General features: G+C 35.7%; 1 protein-coding gene across 1 annotated transcript in view; it reads left to right on the top strand.

Annotated features, from left to right (window-relative positions):
- The window catches only part of LOC149803031 (mitochondrial glycine transporter B-like), a 34,452-nt gene extending 20,724 nt beyond the window's left edge, over nt 1–13,728 (top strand). Inside the window, exons 6-10 of the mRNA XM_089952588.1 lie at nt 2,319–2,388; nt 4,930–5,028; nt 5,769–5,938; nt 6,501–6,593; nt 11,355–13,728. Coding sequence (XP_089808714.1) covers nt 2,319–2,388; nt 4,930–5,028; nt 5,769–5,938; nt 6,501–6,593; nt 11,355–11,384 — 462 coding nt within the window. The 3' untranslated portion in view covers nt 11,385–13,728. The remainder of the gene's footprint in view (nt 1–2,318; nt 2,389–4,929; nt 5,029–5,768; nt 5,939–6,500; nt 6,594–11,354) is intronic.
- Nucleotides 13,729–17,046: the final 3,318 nt, after the last annotated feature.

The following is a 17,046-nucleotide window of genomic DNA, read 5'->3' as shown; positions in this document are numbered from 1 at the left end:
CAGCGGCCACCTGCTCCTTTCGGCCAGAATCCATTGGCACCGAGGAGTTTGTGTTCAAAAGTACCCCTCACGAAGGGCCACCTGGCTAACGTGACCAGCAGCCAGCATATTAGTGCAATAATATAAAATTTACCCCTCGCAAGCGGTCACATTTTTATTTTGACATGTATCCAGAACCAGTATTTTATTCATAACGTGTGTTAAGTCATCTGATTTCTGTTTCCTGATGTCAGGTTTTCGTTACTGAAGGAAGTGTTGACTAAAGAACATGTGCCACTAAGGTTAATATTATATCATTTATGCCTCACGGGAAGCCACATTTATTCCATAAGGTCGAGAAAGACTCAAATTTTAATCCATACAAAAGGGTAAGTACATATAATCCAATTAGCCTTACTGCTCTGTTATCATAAGATATCCGGTTTAGTCACTTTGATAATTGTTAAGATTACAATTTTTGAACAGTATTAACAGCTGAGAAGTGGCAGCATCGATGTACAATACACAAGTCAGCAGGAAAATTGTTTGATAGCCTTTATGGCTTCCCTTAGTAAGATGTTCACTTTGATAATTAGTGGCTATTAATGACAATAATTGTCAAAATTACGAGTCCTAACGGCCACTAGGTCAAATCTGCATGATGTTAAATGGTACATATCGAAGCCATTTTGGCTTAACTCACTTAGTGTAAAGAAATATATAAAAACAATAGGGTACCAGACTGCGACTAACGAATCACATGACAAGATCACTTCCTTTAAAAACACACAGCGATTTGTTTAGACACATACAAAATTGTTTTATCAGTATTGTAGTTGGCAACATGAATAACTTACTGCAAAAAGATCAACATGTCGAGGAAAAGAAAAATTCTCAGTTCATAAGAGAAAGTGAAAATAATTCAACTGACCGAGAGGTTCGGAGGTGGGTCAAGGATCCTTGCAGAAAGCTAATATCGGAAAGACTCAGATAAACAATATCGTGAAAGATAAGGAAACAATTCTGCATAAATGGGAAGGTGAAATGGACAAAGTGAGGAAGATTGTTTGAGCCATGAGATGTTTGTATCCTGATTTGAATGCCAAGAAAAAGCAACAATTTTGTCAGCAGAATTGAGATATGACGACTTTACCGCAAGTAACGGATGGTTGCACAGTTTTCAAGTGCGACACAGTATTAAGTGTTCTGTCCTTAGTGAAGAATCAGCTGATGTTAATAATGAAATTGTCGAAGATTGGAACAAAAGACTAAACGATATATGCAGGGGATATGACAGCAAGGATATTTTTAATTGTGATGAGACTGGTTTGTTTTTTAGACTGTTACCAACAGAGTGACTAATGATGTGATCTCTGACAAAATTATAAAAACAGTTTTAAAGTTTTAAAACTATATCAATGGTTATTCATAACATTCTTTTGAAAAGGATGAAACAGTTTGTTTTTCATTTATTTCACAACATGCATGTGATATTTTAATGAAAATATTAAATGTTTTAGAATTAAATGTACTTGTGAACTTACTATTCATATTTGTCATCCCAAAATAGAAAGACCACCCTCATTATAAGGCCACTTCCCTGCTGCAGTAGGGGTGGCCTTGTAAGAGGGGGACTACTGTGTATGGGTGCCATGGTGGAATGGGCTTTACTGCAACTGAGATGACAAATAAGAGGTGTTGGTGCAAGTACACAGCCTAAAATGAACCCTGCATGTCAATTCACATATTTTTACCTACGTCAAGCCTTTTTGGAAAAATAATTAATTTGCGTGGTTGATATTCTTGTGCTTGAGTGACTGTGAAACACAGAAAGAAACCATTATTTTGTTAGGATACACCTTGCCATTGATTGCCAAAAGCAAATGACTTGGTAACACATGACTTTTATGGAGGAAATTCCACTGGGGAAATTGAAATGGCCTTTGAAATCAGGCGATCATTCAATAAAGGTGACCTCTAAAATAGGTTTGACTATAGTTCATTTAATTACTAATCTCCAAGGACAAAGAAGGAGAGATTGAGAAAATCCTAGATGTCATTTTGGTACTTGTTTTGAGCATATGTTGCTATAATTTTGTGTTTTACTCGTACATCACTAGTTAGTGCTATTGATCCAAGGTTGAAGATGAAATTATTAGTTTTGCATTTTTCATAGCCTATGAATTCTGTAGACAAAAATGAAATACTTCAAAATGTTACACAGTATACAATGTGGGTTGTTGTGGAAATGCTTCCCTTTATATGGTATTATAGATTATTGTATGTTTGAGATGCAGCATTAATAATTGTTATTTTACAATATTTTCATGTTTTGACAGAGTGGACAATTCAAGTACAAGAATATGGGAAGAGGATTCATCATAATATTTAAAACAGAAGGAATCAAAGGTAAGATTCTTTAAAAGTGTCTTCTGCATATTATAATGGATATGGTATTGTCCTTGACATTATTCAGATATTCTGTATCTATATTTTGTTTCTTTATATATTCTGAGCTGATGATACACTGGAAATAACCCTCTCTTTATGAATATTACACCTATCGGCTTTCTTTTTCCTTTGTTGAATGTAATACCAGTAGTGTTCTCACTTTTTGCAATTTTTCCCTTTTCATTTATACAAGTTAACTTTTAGTTAGCATTAAAGGTAAAAGTCACAGACTGAAAGAAAAATTTAGATAAGAAAGATGTGTATTATTTTTGGAGTCCAACAGTCAAGATTATGGTCAAAACTGGTTTCAGGACAATATTTTCAGTTCTGTATCACCTACTTTGACCAACTTTGTATATGGCTTACATTTGAGACTGATGACACCTATCTGAGTGCTTTCCCAAGGACATGTGATTGCATAAATTCCTGCTGAATTTAATAAAATCACATCTAAAGTCAGCATGCATGTGGTAATCATACTCATTTGATTTGGCATTGAATGCAAGGCAGTCTGTAATATATATTAATCTTAAGAAAGCTCAATCCAATTATGTAAGCAAGTGCTAAAGGACATTCTTCATTTAAGTGATGCAGTTCTAATGACATAGTGCCATAGTTCTAGTGTATCATCATAGCTACTGATAATGAAGATAATGAAATGTATGGTTTTTTAAAATTATGCATTAGAAGATTTTTAAAAACATTCGTTGAAACATGCAAATAGTATTGTTCACACAAATCTTCTCTCTCTACCCCCCTTCACCCCCCACCCCCCTCCAAGGGGCTCAGTGTTTTGCATACCATACTTCGGAAGAGAAGGGTGTGGGTTTGAATCTACAATTGGACCAGGCTGGGTCACCTCAGGCATGGTGCTTTACTCCTGTTGCCTTGGCACAAAATCACCTACTTGTGTTGCTTTGCTGTATAAGACCAAACCAAACCCCACTAAAAATGTAAAATCCCCTTAATTAAAATTCAAGAGCATTTTAAATGGCTTAATTTTGCCTTGAAGCAAAGCAAACTTTTTTCCCCCATCAAATACATTACCTGATTACATTACATTGCATGGGTGACAGATCTCCATGATATGATGAAAATTTTGTCATGTCCTCACAAGTCAGTCTTCCAAATTGTTCCAATCCGTTGCTTTGTTTTTTGAGGCGGGGGGAGGTTAGAGTGGTTGTAAAATGTTTAGTATGATGAAAAAAAATCTACTTATGGATACTAAATTTTAGGCTTAAGATTTGCTGTTGAGTGGGCAAATGGAAGTTTTCATGTGGTGTTCAGTTCACATGAGATTCAGCCAATGTGGGTATGTGAGAAAGCTTGCCAGTAGCTTCTCGTGGGTCGGTGGATCTTTCCTGGGTTTTTCCTGGGTTCTTCCTCCACCATTAATACTGGCCGCCATGTATCACCTATCGTGTGCTGAAAAATGGCGTTAAACCCTACAACAAAAAACAACAACAACAGTTCACTTGAGGCTCCTCGGATGTGTTCTGCTGAATCACAGAGTTCATTCTTCACTCCATAATTCATTAGCCAAATAATTTGGGTGTTATAATCCTGGAAAACCTGAATTACACAATTGTTATATTTGGTTTCTATTCGATTCACACATTTACCTCATAGGAACAATAGCAGATAAAGGGTACTGCATTATTTTAGTGAGACACCTTGGCAAAGTCTATATCTCCAAGTATATCTTCTACCATTCTTTTTTTCTATGCCCTTCAATCCATTCTAACTACAAAGTAAGTGCCTGTGTAGATACTTCAGTCCATTCTAACTACAAGATCAGTGCCTGTGTAGATACTTTGGTCCTTTCTAACTACAAGGTCAGTGCCTTTGTAGATATTTCAGTCCATTCTTACTACAGAGTCAGTGCTTGTGTGGATTCTTCAATCCATTGTAACTACAAGGTTAGTGCCCATGTAGATACTTTAATCCATTCTAACTACAAGGTTAGTGCCTGTGTAAATACTTCAGTCCATTCTAACTACAAGGTCAATGCCTGTGTAGATACTTCAGTCCATTCCAACTACAAGGTCAGTGCCTGTGTAGATACTTCATTTCAGGTTTGTTTGTGTTTAATTAACCTATTCTTGAGAAGTGGCTTTATTTTTTTCCTTCTGCTTTTAGCAATGGCTGCCATATTTGATTTCAGATTGGTTTTATTTGAACAAAATTTATTGTTTCTGTCAAATTTGGACAAGTCTCATGAGTGCTTTTGAGAAGAATTTGTTTAAAGTTTACTTGTAGCAGTATTTGATAGATGATCAGTATCATTTGTATAGACTTTGTAGACCTTAATGCCAAAATACTTTTTGTTCAGTTTGGTTGCAATCGGTCCAGACGTTTTTGTACGGAAGTTGAATACAGAAATTGTTTGACAGATGGTTGATGCATGACCGACATTGGTTCATACCATAAGCTCACCTGGTTGTATATCCCCTTGACACAGATGAGCTAAAAGATTAATAAATATTGTTTGTATTTCAGGATTGTACAGTGGTTTATCACCAACACTGCTCAGGGATGTGCCTTTTTCTGGATTGTACTACATGTTCTACAGTCAGTTGAAGGAGATCACTAGAAAAGGTTAGGGTTGCGAGATTTTGCATCTTACATCTTGAAATAATTTGGAATAAAATTGACCAGTGTACAATTTTAGGATTGAAAAGTAAATTTGACTGGAGAGACTGCATGATAAAAATCTATGTCTTTAATTGCTTTTGTAATATTTCATTAATAGGACCTGTCCTAGAGATCGAGGATACTTACAGTAATTACCTTTTCTGTTTCCAATCATACTTGTAAGAAGCATAGCTGAGTAACGTTAACATATAATTGAATACCATTTGGCAGGTGAATGATCTTTTACATGTACATGTACCCTTTAAACAGTTTGTCTCATTATAAGTCCAAATTTGTAGAAGTTACATCTCCTTTTCCAGCAATTCTTGGAGATGAATTGTTCCAGTCACACACATAACATGGGAAGACATTAGCATCTAACACGCCAGCAGCAGCAGGTTTAGACTCATCACAAATGTCCCAGTTAATTTGTGTGCAAAACTAACACTTTTCACTGAAGGTATTCAAGCAAGTAACTCTTAACAAGAGGTTCTCCATCATGTTCAGAATATTTTTGTTTCTCAATGACACTCGACTCTGCTAATCATTGCTAAATTTAAACACATACATAAAATTTGGGACAACAGAAACTTTATTTATGGATGTTATTCACATGTATACATTGAATCCTTTTGCATGATTGGGTATGTGATACAATTTCCTTTTGCACCCATGTCTTTGTAAAAGTTTTAATTGTCTTGCAGACTTGGCTGTGGAGACCCATTATCCTCGGGCATTGCATTTCACCTGTGGTGTGGCTGCGGGGATCTTTGCTTCCCTCATCACTCAACCTGCTGATGTCATCAAGACGCACATGCAACTGTATCCAAAAAAGTTTGGACGCATCAAGAAAGCCATTCAGTATGTTTATCAGGTTAGCATCAGGAGGCAGTAACTTACTTTGTCATGTACCTATTTATGTAGTGATCAACAAATTAATACACACACAAGTTAATTTTCATAAGAAAAACACTCATTGAAAACTTCAAGAAGTCCTTGAATAAAACACACCATAGCTGTACAATCAACATTCTCCTAAATGGATAGCCATAGCTACATAGGGTGTTCATCTCAAGACTTCTTAACTTGTCTAGTCAGTCCAAGATGGAAGGTTTGCTGGCACAGGTCATGTTCAAAATTTTGTTAGGGTTACTCCTAAGTGGAAGCATCCCAGTTGAATTCATGTCCTGTGACAACATTTGTGCATGCTGTAGTTTTATATTCACACAATTCCATTCCAGTACGGGATGATTTACCATTCCTAGTTCATTAATGGAATTTTTTTCAGGTAGGAACAGATGGTAGAGATTGTTAACTGCATCTTAAGCAGCAGTTGGTTTTGAAGATAGTTTGTAGCAGTAATAGTCGTTGCAGTGATACATGTCTGTATGTATTATGCTTTGATCTTGTATTTTGATGTTCACTTATTCTTATAGGAAGATGGTCTTGCTGGGTTTTGGAGAGGAATTGTGCCCAGAGCTTTACGACGCACACTTATGGCTACCATGGCATGGACCATATATGAAGAGGTATGGTTACATTAGTTTGTCTTCCAGTTGCACAAATTGCATCCCATCAACTCATCTTTGGTTCTTAATGACAGGTTCACTCTAGCTGCATTTTTATGCCAATGAGGAAATGTAATCAGATAGCCCACTTAGATATGAAAGACATATTCACACAGTGCAGTATTTCTTGTCAGGTTCCTGGTTGTGACTTCAACCAGTTTTCTGTTAAGTGCATTGCATTATGTTGATAGATGTTTAACTTAAGGAGACTGATGATTGAGTTCTAATGATTACACTACTTTGTACTAGTGAATGCATATTCAGTGTAGGAATCATTTATCAAATAACCTTCTGTGAAGATACGAGTCCGAAAATAAAAAAAGCAATACATATATCATGGTTTGCTGCAGGTTGACTACTTTGGTATGTCCTTGGAAAAGGCATTTAGTTCCCATGTTCTGCATGATATGGCCAATAATTTATTAAAGTGCAGTTAACCAACAAAAACACAACAAAAAATCCAACTATGGTAAGAATGCTGACAAAAGTCAAAATCTGTATTTGTGACTCTCATGAGCATATTGAAATAGTGACAGTATTAAAATTATCACACTGTAAATCTTGCGCCTTCACCTGAAACAACATGGTTCCTCCAAAATCAGATTCCCCTATTAAAGGTGATGTGTACAATGTCTGCAACTGTTAGTCTAGCCAGTTTGAATTAGATGAACAGCTTGAATTACATGAACAATGCTTCAGAGTTGCCAGTGCCAAACCCTCTCAGATGCGGGGCAAGGTATGTATGCAGCGACTTGTGCAGGCAATCGGCAAATGATGATGCATTTGCTGATATTTGCTGCTCTATTGATCACACATCTCCACTGGAGGTTTGGAGTTGTTGGAAAAGGGTCCTCCTATTATGTGATGCCACTTGGGTATCAGCCATCCCAATGTGATTGAGCTTGGTCTTTGGGCCTGTAAAGATTGGTTCATGAGATATTGCACTGATGTTATATTTTGCCAGCCATCAATACTGTACGCTAGCCCATCCAGTCCTCTGTAATTTGTTTTGACTGCATTGGTGACACTTGTCACATGCCAGATATGTGTAATGTTATAATGTGGAGTCTGATGGTGATTCATCAAATTAATGTTTCACTGCATGTCATCTAGCTGCCTGAAAGCCTACCATCCAGCCACTATTCCAGAATGCTTTCTGGTAAGGGTGTAACGATATACCAATTTACCAGTAAATTGCAATACAAAATGCCTGAAACGGTATATCGTGATACAAGTTTAGTAATACCAGTATACCGGTTTTATTTTCTTCACCATCATTAGCCAGTCCATAACTAGCTTTGAGCACACCAATGTCTTTTATTAGTCTTAACGTAGTTACCAAAATGGCAGCTTCTGTGTATGAGCTAGTGAAGAACCCAAGAGCAAAGAGTTCTGTTTGGAATAATTTTTCACTAAAAAGGGAGTTTGGCACTAATACAATTGACAAAACTGTCGCTGTGTGTAATGTGTGCAAAACTGAAATCAAGCACGCAGGCGGTACGACGAAACTCTCGACTCATTTACGGCGTCACCATCGATCATTATTTTCCATAAGTACTGTGCAACAGAGTGACACAACCGCTAATGCAACAGTCAAACATTCCATTAAAAGTGTATGTATTGTTTCAGATCAACAACCAAAGATTGCTGTTATGCTAGGTGCACAGACTAAATACAAATCTTCATCACCAAGATCCACAGCTATCACTCGTGCCATTGCTAGTTTCATTATTCACGATTTGCGGCCGTACAGTGTTGTATCAAACAAAGGATTTTTAAACATGGCATCGGTGTTAATTAGTCTCTCAGGTTCCAACCAAGAAAGGTTGGGAATCACTGATATACTGAATTTACTATATTATTCATTTTTCTAATCAAAGTAGGATATTTATCAATGTGATAATTTGTGATCATGTGTTGTTTTTCTTGTGTTTATCCCTTGTCATGTTTTGTACTACAAGAAATGAATCGTTAGATCATTTTGATTTGAAGACTTTCTAATCAGGCAAAATAATTGTACAACACTTTTCCAGTATTTTGTTTCTTGTATAAGTTTTCACATGTTGATATATTTTTTATTTTCTAAACAAGTGATGTGATTATTACAGTTGGGTGTTTTGGTTGAATTAAAAGCAAGATGGTTTCATTTTCTTCTTCATATTTTATTAAATGCAAGGAAATTGCTCATTATTTCAGTACAAAATATACAATATCAACATTCCAGTCATAAATGCTATCAATGACCAATACGTATTGCAATACAGACATGCCATATTGCAGTATATTGCAATACATATTTTCCTGGCAATACTCACCCCTACTTTCTGGCCACCCTTTCAACCATCCATATCAGCAAGCCAAGCCATGTTACTTGCTCAGTCACCAGTTCAGCGAACAGGCCCATTGTTCGTGGCTAATCCTGTGGATAGATATTATGGCATACTTTGGGATGATGGTATTGCTTTGTCTGTGTTATGTGGATTGGAAGATATGCCTGATGAGGAGAGCTCTCCAAGTGAGTGTGAAGACAACCTTATTCAGTTAGTTTAATCTGATGCTATTGGCAGGTTTTCCACTCTATCACAAAGTTATTGCAGTATATGGTAGAAACTTTTTCTATGCTTCATCTAGTGTCATTGGTGATTATCTGCCTTGTTGACAAATTAGGAATTAGTGAGTGATCATATGTTTGAGTCCATGGCATGTATTGTCAAGGTTATTGCCAGGGCTTTGCATCATTCAGTGGCTAATGAACAAAGATTAACAAGAGAATATGAACAAGGTTTAGCATCTAAACAACTGCAAGTGACTTGCCACCGAAGCTGCATAATAACAGCCTGCCTATAGGTTCAGTTTTGGCAGGCTTGTATTGTTTTCATAAAGCGAATAGAGAACAGTCATCTTTCCATTTTACCTTTTGCTTCAAAATAAATGGGCAATCCAAGTTGTTTCAGAGAGGCTTTGGATATGAATTATCCCACTCTCCTTCCCTTTTGTTTTCTCCTTCCATGATACTTTTCATTTGATTTGGAGAAGGTAGGTATTTTGTAGATGTGCTCTCTGCTTGAAAAAGGGGCAGTGGAGAATTCACTAGCCAAACTCTCTATGGTTTTATTCCTGGCTGTTTCTAATCTCCATTGCAAACTCGGCCAGCTCAGCAAGTACATAGTTGTGCCAAGGAAAATAAAAACAGAAAGGGCAATGTTTATCAGGCTTTCCATAAAGAGAAATGAATCTGCAATCGTGTGTTTAGGCCATGTTAGTCTCAACTGTAACAGAGAGATGAACATGAGGCCAAAGAAGAGAAGGTCAGACACTGTCCAACAGCTGCAGTTTCGGCCCCAGTATAATTTTCGGTAGCAGCAGGAATGTGGTTTAATAAGTGAATTGGAAGCAAAATTGCTTTCGGATTATCAAGCACACAAATTTTCAATGGAGGTTAATTTCAGCAAGACATTTTTTGCAAATGGCCTATTCACTCGAGCCCTTTTATGGTCATTGAGATCATGTTATCATCACAGCTGATAAAACAATTTCTGCATCCGTGTGGCAAGACAGTCTGTGGCTTATGGCAAGAATTTCTCAGAAGCCCAAACTAAAGATTATTTCTGGAATGATGAACTTAGAGTAGTTTCGATCATTTTGGACAGTTCAGTGGCACTTACTGCCTTAAAACTAAGGTTATGAAATCACACTACGTGTTCTGGTCTGGGAATGCTCTGGTTCTCAGCAAAAGCTCATGATCCAGATCATATTTCTGGCAGTCTCTGCCTCCTGTCTAACTTGCTGTCCTCATGCTAGGAGTGTTTTATCCTTCATATAGGGAATCCAGTCATTCTTACCTGGTTGAGGTTGGATGCTCGTGCCTTTCCTCTTTGTATTACCTAATCTCCTAATGCAAATATGATTGAGGATAGTATTTGACAGAAAGCACATTATTTACTAAATTATGTTTCCACAAAAAAATTGCCTGATAGTATTAAAATAAGTCCTCACATCCCAGCAAATGTGTGTACCTTCATTGATGTGTTGTGCAGCTTAAATGGGCAAAAGTTGATAGGTAACCATCTTGCATTTGCAAGGGCTTGTAATGGACAAGAGTTTCTTCCCTTCATCAATGTGGTATAAAGATGGTAAAGACCAAGAGAGCTGGATTCTCGAGATAGTGGAATTTATTTATCTCCCGACTTTAATGTAATCAGGCAAGTTTTCTTGAAGAAACATACTATACTGGGAAAGAAAGAAATTCTCACAAATTTCTATAAAATTTGGTAAATGGCTTTGTATCATGCAGATCATGATAAACTTCATTTGTGAGCAAGAAACTATATTGTGCATTTATCTTCAGAAAGAAATTTTTGAGGATATAGTAAAATCAATACAATATAAAATATGGGAGAGAGTTTCAATAAAATGTGTTTTTACCATAGTACACAAGCTTGTTTGTGGAATTGTTATCTGTAAGTTAACGTTATCAAGGTGAGTGAGGTCAGAACCACTTGGGCTTCTTATTGTTTTTTTATTTATATGGAATCCATAGATTTGACAATATGGCATTTACTTAAGTGGAGATTTTGCCTAATCACTCAAACTGATATAAAGTATTGGACTTCGTGAACTTTATCAGTGATTGGGTTAAATTTACACTTTGATAAATACCCACCCATGGCCATTTATAATATACAACTTCCTGTTGTTATTAACTACTTTTCTTTATTTCAGATCATAAAAAGTTGTGGCCTGAAGAATTAAAGCAGGCACTTTATCTTGGACTTAAGAAGGACCTGATCACTGGTTGAATTAATCTGCTTAGGATTTATATCTGGAAAGAGACATAAGCTTTGAAGTAACAATATGAAAAGTCTCATGTCAGACAATGATGCAGTACTGTATTGATGTAGTACCTACTGGACAAAGTCCACAAAGATTCCAAGATTTATAATTAATTGAAGTAAATCTAAAAAGGAACATTTTAGCTTGAGACAGAAATGTGGAAATTCTTGGGAGAATCGATATGGAACTAACTTGACAATTGTTTCTACATGGAGTAAACATTTTATTTTCTTTGGGGTTGGTGTCCAGTTTGTAACTGAAACAAGAATAACAAGAACCAATGCAGTGCCTTTTAAAAGGAAAAAGAAACAAAGAAGCAAACAAAGAAATTGATACATGTCTGTATGCACAATAAATAACATCATATTTTATCCTACATTAAGATGGAACAGAATCATGGATCTGAATGCTCAAGTTCTTGTTTAGTACGAGAAATCTCTGAAATGTATAACTATATATGAATCGCTTTTTTTTTTTTGTAAGTTGGATGCTTGTTTTTTTCAGGCTATTTTTTTTTGGTACAAAACTGGAGATCTATGCATTGTTTTATAAATAAATAAACAGTGGCATCTATTCCCAATAGTTTGCCGTTCATTATTTAGGCAAGACATGCACATTTCATATTTTCAACACTTGGGAATATATTTTTGAATAAACGACTGGCACAAAGTGCATCAACAGAAATAAACCGTTTCTTTGGAAACCAATTCAGCTACTTTACACTTAAAATGTTAAACAGGTGGAGCTTAAAACTGATTGTTTGTCCCTTTGAAACTTGTTATATATCGACTTCTTTGATATGTGAAAGAAACTATTTTTAAGGAATTGTTAAACTTGAGATTCATTTTTGATGAAGGGAGTTGGCCTCTGCATAGTTGTGAGCAGTGGGAAACTGACAGGCATTAGACTTCTGAAAGTAAGTTCAGTGAAAATTTAGTTGTTCATGCTGACAATCCATGTAAACGTGCAATGAGTAGCATTTTTTTAATGTGTTGAAACCAATAACCAATGCACTGTTTTGCAGTGGTCAAAGTAGGCTGATAAATTAGTCCTTCAACTGCCATGATATGACTTTTGTTTTTGGGGCTGATCTCTCGTATTCATTACAATGTGCATATATTTGCAGACATATGCACACATTGGTGTACATTTTATACACTTACCTTATTTCACGTGGCTATCAAGTTGCTGTAGGTTGAAGGGTTCTTTGGCAATATTATCATACTTTTTCCAGATCCAATCCTATTTTTGTTACTAGTATCATGTCCTGTGGCCGTTTTGCACATGATATGGTGGTTAACAATTACCTGCAAGTGTTTAAACTGTACACATGATTTTCAATCAATGAAATTGCATTTTAATGAAGAGGTGACATTATGCCCACATATAGTCCATCCTTCAGTATCTACACAGATTTGGGGGGTTGACTTACTGGACTATGGTCAAAGCACCTGATATACAAGGGAACCTCAATTTTTCTCTTCTAGTAAGTATGTAGACCAGTTTGAATACGAATCCTTTTGCTGGTTCTGTTATACAAATGAATTTCATCTAGCTGATAAAGTCAGTGGATCAACTTATGCACATGTTATGCATGTATATTGAATTCTGAGGATTCAGTTCAATTTTCTTACAATGTAAGTATAATATAACCTGTAACAGGAAAAAATAATTGGATATTATGAGGCCTAAAAGAAAATAACTTTGGTTCCAGTTTCGCACTAACCCTAGCAATTAACTGATCATAAAAATTACAAAAAAATTATTTCAAATAATTTTGAAATTTAAGACTTTTGTGAACAGTAATTAAGATGCTTGTTATTGAGGCAAATGTTTTTACAGGTCTACTGGACTTCATCTACAAAGCATGATTAAGTAATGGTTACATGTACATGCTATTTACCAATTGTGGTCAGTTTAAAATTTACAGCAGGTAACATCAGATAAATGCAAACAACTAATTAGAGAATGTTTACCTATTGTACAATATATTATTACGATTAATACTGACATGATCTTTTCTCAAAGGAAGAAAATTAGGTCAACCAAATGTACTCTTGGCAGATGGAGGAAAAGATGATCATATTCTGACTGACCATCATAATCCGTTGTAGCTTGAAACTGGAAACATTTTTTTTATTTAGGCCTTAGATTCTTTTTGATTTATAAACCCAAGTCGTGAATAGATTGTATGGTAGTCTTACTCGTCATTGTGTAGCAGGCATGCCATTGTGGTTTGTTTCTAAAATAAAGTTTAACTGAAGATGGTATGTTTGTTTTTATTTGATTCATCTTTTAATGCATGCAGCTGAATTACTATTTATTGCAACAAAATTCTTTTTGTGAATACACACATCTTTATTAAAGGAAATATCTGTATAATCTTTCTTTGAAGTGGCATCACATTTGTGCTTCCTAGTTTCGTTATGGGACTAATGAAATTGCCAGTAGTCTGCATAAAAATAGGTGTTTTAAAATTGACTTATTATGAGGCACACTATTTATAGTTATCACTGTCCATCTCTGCCTTGTATCATCTAAATTTGTATACTCAACCAGATGGACAGTTTAAAGATGATTTTAAATACAGTGATTAAGATAAGAGTCTCATCATTTTCATTTACGACCATGTAGACCACGAGATAATAAATGTGTTGAATTTCATAGCAATCCTAAAAGTAGTTCAGGTGGAGTAGTGATGACAAACTTGTGCTAAAAGATAGAGGGACAACTGACTCTCGAATAGCTCTTCTGATTCATGACCAGTAGAACTGAAACACAAATATAACTCCACTTTTCATCATAGAAATAAACGTTCATGTTTATTGTTTTTTATACCCTACTGAGATGCATCCAGCCCAGGGGATCATGGGTATCTTGCAAAATTATCCAGTGTCACTCAACCTATAAAACTCAATGGGGGGAAGATTGCACAAGTTACCTGTGATTCCTGCAAGTTCTTGTTCCCAATGCACAATATTTTATTTTTTTATTAGGTTGATCTTCTCTTCTTATTTTTGGTGCCTTTTCTTCATGATCTTAATTAACCCTATATCTATGGAGAATACTGTCTGAATACACTGGAGATTTGTTGGAGTATTGCAGAACTGAATTCCAACTGAATTGTTCCAGGAGGGATACAGTAAAATGATTCATCAACCAGCCATTGGGAAATGCAACAGCAGTGTGTCATGTTGAAGCAAAAGACAAAAGATAACTGATTTCTTTAATAAAGTCAACAAGATGGAAAGATCGTCTGGTAAGGATGAAATGAGAATGAAATATCTCATGGTTTAATGCTAGCTGAACATAGGGGCCCCGAGTGGCTGAGTGCTCTAAAGCCCTCACCGTTACGGATCACTGCCATCTCACCTCTGTCTGTGTGGGTTCGAGTCTCGGGTTTGGCCAATGTGTGTATGTGAGAAAGCGTGCCAGCAGATTCTCGTGGGTAGGTTGTTCTTTCTGGGGGTTTTCTGCCACCATTAATAGTGGCTGCCATGTATAGCCTATCTTGTGCTTAAAAATGGCATTAAACCCCACAACAACTAGCCGAACACAGCAGAGATAGTGGTGATACAGAAATAACTGTCATGATGTTGTTTACTACTGTATAGGCCTTGCAGAAAATTTTATACATCAACATAAATATTCAAAGAACAATATGCCTGAAATGTAGAAAATTGTTTTGGATATATATCCTGAAAACCAGTTCCTGAATCTATTCAGACTGGCCATAATTGCAGAGGTTCTGCCTTTATAAAAGCCAATTCTGAAAATTCACAACACTCTGAGAAATAGGAACCACAGACCTTTCAAACTATATACATATATGGAAATGAGATTTATATTCATTTGTTCCATAGATATTCTGACATTTGCATACTACATTGCTAGTTTCAAAGGCTTGTAGGCTAACAGTAAATTGGTGACTATACAGACACATGGTCCAAGAAATATTTTCAGTTTGCAAATAATTTTTGAAGAGTGACAAGAAACAAAAATGAATATTACTAGCCGAGTGAGCAACAATTTGCTATATAGAACATTTATTGTCAAAAAGTGATGACAAAATCATTAAAAGCATTTTAAATTGTGTTTCTACATGTTATATTAATGTTGTTACCCATCAGCAACCATTCAGCATAGTTTTACCCCAACCCCCAATGATCTACCCCTCTTAACAAAATATCTGGCAGCAGCTCTGCTACAGGTACTAACATATGTTTGTCAAGATCACTAATTTTTCTGCATGACAATTGATGTTCACAATGGCTTCTACAGGCCTTCTGAAGTTATGTAGCAGTTATGTGTAACTGTTGATCACCTATTGCCAGCAAACTTGCACATCACTTCAACCTACTTCTTACTATTACATCTTTGCAGTATTTCAGTACTTTTTAAACTATAACTACATCTAGGCTGTATCTTCAATAACATTATAGTTACTAATGACCTGTATTTTCAGTTAGTTTGCAGCATAGAGTAACTTGGTCACATGTACCATAATTTGGCCAGTCTTGCTTTTTGATGTGATTCGATCTTTTCATCCACGGCTATCAAGATAAAATAATACGTATATCTCTCCAGTGAACTTTAAAGATTGAGTCACAAAGGGATCCACATTGCAAGAAAATATTGAAAGACACAACTGTGCCCCAAAAATTTTGTTTAAAACTTGTAATGGCAGGTTAAGTTTTGCTCACAAATCATAAAGCTATAGACGCTTTTCTTTGATTCCCTATTCGTCACAGGCCTCTCATGTGCGATAACTGTCTGTTGACCTCTCAGCTGAACAACAGGCATATCCAGATATTGTTTCTGAAGCATTAACAGCCGTTTCCAGGCCCAATTTATACAAGTTGCTGATCAAAGAACCCATCCTGTTTTACAATCATATTTAAGATATTTAGTGATATTAGTATTTTGTTATAGTGTACTAAACAAAAATGTTATCAGTGATCAAGTTAGGATACAGTAATTTTGTGTGAACATAAATTTGGGAGAGAACATTTATAATACGATGAATTAATAATGTCTGAAGCATAGTATTTGTTTAAAAACCAATTTCCCATGGGTGGCAGATGTTGACAGATTAAACTGCATGTAGAAGACATGTTAGAAGTAGACCTCAATAACCTCGAAAAACCTAAAATTTCATTTTTACCTAAGAAACCTTAAACAATCTGAAGGAAACCCAATTAATTTTTTTTTTAAACAAACAATTTGTGAATCCCATCACATTCTATTCTCCCATTACTCCCATCCCTAAATAACATGTTTGTTTTATAGTTTTTTGTTTGGCTAGCCTAGCAGCCTAGAAATTGCAATAATTATGAAAATTAAAGACACCCAGTAATCTTTTTGAATCACTTATTTCATACACCCATAATGGTGTATTAATCGATCATTAAACAGCGTTAACTCGAAGCATACTTGATCAAATTTGTAATAAACGTTATGCTCACAATGGAGATAATCTTTTAAATGTTTTTTCCTTAAATCTCAATTTGTTTATTAAATTTTAAAGAACAAAAAAACTCCCTCAAATTTTAAAATTGCACTTCTAACCCTATGAAGAGCT

Source organism: Sinohyriopsis cumingii, chromosome 3 (genome assembly GCF_028554795.1).
Source record: "Sinohyriopsis cumingii isolate HCF-2022 chromosome 3, ASM2855479v2, whole genome shotgun sequence".
Classification (NCBI taxonomy): domain Eukaryota; kingdom Metazoa; phylum Mollusca; class Bivalvia; order Unionida; family Unionidae; genus Sinohyriopsis; species Sinohyriopsis cumingii.
Note: the sequence above shows the minus strand (reverse complement) of the source record. Positions and strands in the feature narration are given on the sequence as shown.